The sequence below is a fragment of the Pundamilia nyererei genome, unplaced genomic scaffold, assembly GCF_000239375.1.
Source record: "Pundamilia nyererei isolate P.nyererei 1_Seehausen unplaced genomic scaffold, PunNye1.0 scaffold00021, whole genome shotgun sequence".
Lineage (NCBI taxonomy): Eukaryota > Metazoa > Chordata > Actinopteri > Cichliformes > Cichlidae > Pundamilia > Pundamilia nyererei.
In genome coordinates this window covers 4,240,540-4,246,164 of record NW_005187422.1, presented here as the reverse complement: position 1 = coordinate 4,246,164, position 5,625 = coordinate 4,240,540, and the positions used below count along the sequence as shown (strand labels likewise).

The 5,625-nt window shown below is 39.8% G+C and overlaps 1 protein-coding gene across 1 annotated transcript in view; it reads right to left on the bottom strand.

Moving 5' to 3' along the window:
• fbln2 (fibulin 2) overlaps window positions 1-5,625 on the bottom strand; it is a 72,850-nt gene that overhangs the window by 22,139 nt on the left and 45,086 nt on the right. The window contains exons 6-7 of the mRNA XM_005726704.1: window positions 3,604-3,813; window positions 1,787-1,906 (exon numbers count right to left, since the gene is read on the bottom strand). Of these exons, the coding sequence (XP_005726761.1) occupies window positions 1,787-1,906; window positions 3,604-3,813 (330 nt within the window). The remainder of the gene's footprint in view (window positions 1-1,786; window positions 1,907-3,603; window positions 3,814-5,625) is intronic.

Here is a 5,625-nt window from a genome sequence, read left to right as displayed (position 1 = left end):
GGAAATCTTTTTGTAGCCTAAGCCTGCTTTAAATTTCTCAGTAACTTTATCCCTGACCTGTCTGGTGTGTTCTTTGGACTTCATGGTGTTGAAAAATATATATATTCTGATTGCTTGGGTCATCATTTATGATGGCTTAGAGCACACAGCGTCCAAAGACTAACAGAAAATGTGAGCCAAGTAAGGGATCAGTGGAGAAGCATAGCAGAGCCAAAAATCATGTTTCATATTCTGACATTGGTGATATTGATATATTAAGTAAATCTATGAATAATATAAGAGACCAGCTGTGTTGACTGCAAATGTTCTCTCTTTGACTTTGGTATATTTATAACATTTATTGGTCCAATATATTATATTAGACTTCATTATTGCTTTATAGACCTACATCTCGAGTTGTTTGAGCTGTGTTTTTGAGCTCCTGTCATAAATCTTTTCCAGATATGGCAACATTTTAAGGGACAATTGCATTGCAACTTTTGCATTTGCCTTTAATATCTTTGCTGGCCTCCTTCATTATGTCTGGAGCAGTTTATCCAGTTAGCTGAATGATTAGGTACACCCAAAAAGGAGGTTACATTGTTTGGGGGTTTAATAAGAGCTTAATCTGACTGTGAAACACAAATAACACACAAAAAATGCCCACTAATAAAAAATATGTTGTCTTATAACTGAAATTACCGTGACAGAAATAATGGAAGTCGTGTGTATGGATGAAATAAAAACAGCTTGCATTCATCTCTCCAGGTTACACAGGCGACAGATTACTAACCCAATAATTTTAATCTATCTTTACTGCTACACAGAATGCAGAAAATCTAATATTATACAAAATAACTTTTAACACAAGAAATCAAGAAAAGTTTGAAGCATCAGGAAAACATATGGACATCACCTACAAAAAAGTGTCCTTTCATCGTGCACAGTGTGAGGAGCCACACCGTATGCTCACCTACAACCACATTTCCACTCTTTATCCCTCGGCTGCAGAATTAGACGAAAAAAAGCTACTATGAAGCTTTTTTTATTAGCACATGACAGACGGGTGTGACCTGCCTGGACTACTGCCTTACTCAAGTTAATTATGCTACATGTGTGATAGCTGTCCTGTGGGTCTCAGTTAAGAATAAAGTAGAATTTCTGAAAAATATTTAGAGAAGTTAGACACAACTACAACAACTATAATGCAGTTTATGATATCTTATTGGAAATGTGGCAAAAAGGATCCAAATAGCAAAAAATATGACACACATTTAACCTTTAACCTGACTGATGAAGCTGATTCAGGGTCTACCTCATATGGGCTACAGTTCAGGTGACAGTTGCTCTAACCCTTGAACCAAACTCACAGCGAGTACGTTTGAGCCCAAGGGTTAGACTTCTCCTCAAAAGACTAATCAAAGACTGTTGCACGCCACAAAACTCCTGACAGCACTGTTACCAAGATGTATGTTCCAGATTATGGTCAATCGTGTCTGCTCTCTGGGGATCAGTTGATGTTTCTACCAATGGAGCGATTCTTATTTAGCACTTTTCTTCACCCAAGCACATTTTCTATGCAGTGCTTTTTATCTAACATTCACATACATTCAATACTGCAATGAATGCATCAGAGAGCAACTTGAAGTTAGTATCAGCAGCCCAGGATCGAACCACCAGCCTTCTGATTAGTAGATGACCTGCTCTACCACCTGACTTACAGCCACCTCACTGCACATCAGAGCTGCTTTCCGAGACAGGTTGTCCCAGTGATGTCATTTGCTTTGTGGTCCAGTGTTTAGATTACCTGCACATGGATTGAGGCTAAAGGAGCTGGTGGTGGTTGTAGTAGTTTTAGTGGTAGTGGTGGTGGGGGAAAAAGCTGGACCGTCAACTTCTCTGAGTCCATTGTCCTCCTTGAAGCTCACTGCAGAACAGCAACAGCACAGACTGTGAGAAACATGTAGCGGTCCAGCTAACCGAGGCTACTGCGTTCCTACCATTTAATGTTTCTAATATATGCAGCAAATTTGAAAACGAGCAATATTCCAAGACATCATTTGACCCATGCTGAGTGTTTTTGTCATTATACTCTTTTATGGAGCAGAGAGAGTTCTATGAATAAATGAACATTTTTATTTGAGGTCGTAATGGGTGGATTTGTTATACTCCTCTTTAAATATCTTTTCCCCAAGGGCCATAAATATGATGGCGATCAAATCTGGTGCTGGTTTAACCACAGCACAACCATAGATTAGCTTACTGAGATTTCTGCATTTAAGCTTTTAGTGGAAGTAAAATACTTTTTTGTTATGCAGCTGCCTCATCTCGTGTCAGTGAATTCTGAACACGTGGAGTTTTTTAAACCGAAGTAGCACAGGGTCAAACTAAATATGACAGGCACAGAATTTCAAATAATGTGACAAATGAAGTAATTAACACAACTCATTATGTCCAGTGCTTGGAACCTTGGTTCCTGACATGCATGTAAATGTTACTTTACATCTACCACCCACCTAAGCACTGTTGCAGCCCAAGAGCCCCACACCAGCTCATGGCTGTGCAATAATACTTGAACAGCTCAAAAAAACAGTGCTTATCCAGTTCTCAAACTCACGTGGTCCCAAACAGCCTAACCTGTCCTTGAAGAACCTCGGAGACACTGCGTCCATGTCCTGACAGGTCATGGACACAGTGGGCATGTGGTTTTTATGTCATGGCTGATTGTTATACACCACTCTCACTGTGTCATTTTTCTAAAATAAATACACAAAGCATTCATTTGTCTGTTTGTTAGCAGTGTAGCTAACAAACAGACAAATGAATGTTTGAACAAATGAAATGAATGAACAAATGAACAAACTAACAAACTAACAGTCGAGCTGATTTCATTTTGATGAAAATCGGGTCAAAGTCACACCAAATATGAAAATCAGTAAAAACTTTATATTACCCACAGCTTTTCATGAATATTCTTCAAACTTTGCAACAAACTACTTGATCTTGGGGGAAATAAGTACCTGTATTGACTAAGCATTTGACCTTGACCTTCACTGTTAGTGCCCAAGGTCAAAATTAGCCTTGAAAAAATATTTAAAGAAACCATGACAAGAGAGAGCTGCACAACACAATTTTTTTTTCAATATGATGACCTAAGATGTCATAATGATGCCATAACAGGCTGATGTCATTAACCACCCTCATAAAACATCAAAGTTTTAGTAGAGCCCTTGCCCTTCGAGAGGAGTTGCGCTCTCTGAGTGCTCCACTGAGCTCTCTCTCAGCTCATATTCAATCACCCTGCTAGCACCCCAACATAAAGCATATGCCTACAGTAATGGGAGTAGTGAAACTCCTTTTGAAATAATCTTATGTCCATTTGTCACTTTCAGCTCTTCCTGAGATGTTTAAATGTACCTATACTACCAAACACATGAAACCCTGTTCCTTTAGCCTCTATGCAATTAGTGCATGTCATGTTTTTGTGTATTGTGCATGACAGATATATATAACTACATATGACACATTGTTCAGCATTTCAAACACAGCACAACAATCTTGTCAAGCCTTAGATTTCTCCAAATATGAAATTAAAATTATGATTTTAAGGACGGGCTACTGTACCTGGTGCACACGAATGTCCATCCAGCTGCAGGATGTAGCCCTGGTGGCAGCTACAGCGATAGGAGCCCCAGATGTTGGTGCATGTGTGCTGGCACAGCTGGCCAGGGTAGAGCTCACACTCGTCAACATCCTCCTGCTCCTCCACAGTGTTGGCAGCTTCATCTGTGGAACTGATGGAGAAGGCTTCCTTGGGGAACTTATTGTCTGATACTGGGAGTCCGTGGAGAGGAGGGGGGGGGGGGGGGGTGTAAGATTAGGAACCAGATTTTCTGTATTTATTCCAAACACTTATCTAATGAAACTGACTTGAAGACACAAAACAACATCTGCTCGTCCCCTACAATTACATTCAAAGTGTGTATGTGTGTTTATACAGTGCAGTTATACATTTCCTGTTTCAGTTTTACATGAAAACAAATGTAAAAAGTCAACTGTGAAACCCTCATTGCATTTATAGAACGCTTACCGTTCGTTACTAAATGAGAGTAACGTATTCTGAATACTTTGGATTACTTAATAAATGATCATGCTTTTGACAACTAGATGTTTAAATCTTAATATAAATGAGTAACAGTAGGTGGACATTAGGTAAGGCTGCACTTTTTGCAGCGATCTCGTTTAGAAAACTATTCTGTGCGTATATAAAACAGGCCCGCGGCTGCGAACCGTAGTAAAAGGACCTCTGGCTGATACGCCGGGTTCGTGTCGGGCTCGTAGCTGAAAACTAGCTTCACTTTGTTGTCTGGGTCAACTTTGCTAGTGAGAGACAGAGAGAGGCGTTGAAAGGCTGCTCCAACGTAACGGGTATGGCAGTTCATTCTCCCTGCAGCACGGACTACACTGCCCATAAGGCTACATTCTTTAGGGCTATGCCTGTAACACTGCCTATTGCCTTCATATTAAATAATTTTTTTAATAATAATTTTTAAAAATATTTCTCCACCTCGCCACCTCCGGGCTACAAGTAGTAGTGACGTGGTCCGCGAGACACAGACATTGTTTTGTTTGGGTTTCCACCTGCGTGGAATTACCAAATATAGAGAGGGGGCAGCCTAACATATCAAACAGGGAAGTACCGCCGTGTAATCCATTTACTTCAACAAAGTAACTGTATTCTGAATACCACCTTTTTAAACTGTAACTGTAACAGAATACAGTTACTCATATTTTGTATTTTCAATACATAATGCTGGTACATGTATTCCGTTACTCCCCAGCACTGACGACTACAAAGCACCGATATTAGAGTTGAGAATTGAGTTAATTTAAAGACCCTACAATAATTCAGAGAAAACCCCAACAATCAGACAGCCCTGTTTGAGCAAGAACTCAGGACAGCAGGAAGAAACCTCTCGCAGAACCTGCATCAGGAAAGGGTTGCGATCAACGAATCAACGATCACATGGAGCCTTTCTATCTGACCAACAAACATCTGCAGACACACAAACTGTTTGTGTGTCTGCTAACTAAAAGTTAGCAGTTCATCAACTTTTACACAGGTCTGTGTAGTTCTGTTTAACTAATGAATGTCTGTGCTTGTGACACCTCTGATTACTGAACTGTCTCTCTGAAAAGTGCGCTGTGCCTCGTACACTTAATAATGACCCAACTTGATTGAGATCACCTTGAAAACAAAGTGTTTTATCTCAAACAGTAGATATGCAGATGTGATAAATGTATATTGCTAAACTTGTATGCTGCATTATCCAACACTGCCACAACAAAACTAGACCTCCTCCAGTTTGATTTGATATGGTTTTGAAAACCAGTTCTCTGCCCAACAAGGTGACAAATATTCAAGCAAGACTGCGTTCAATCTTGCTAAATCTTTATGGTCACATGACTTGGCAGGTGCATCCTCGATCAGATTTTAAGGCTTTAATACGGCTACTGTACGTGCCAGTTTGGGCTAAATTTGTAAAGCAAAGTATTTTTGGACTAAATAAAGGCTGACCGGAAAAAAATGTCCATAAATGTTGAGCTCGGGATTTAGGTTATTACTGATGCATTTTCCCTTTGTAG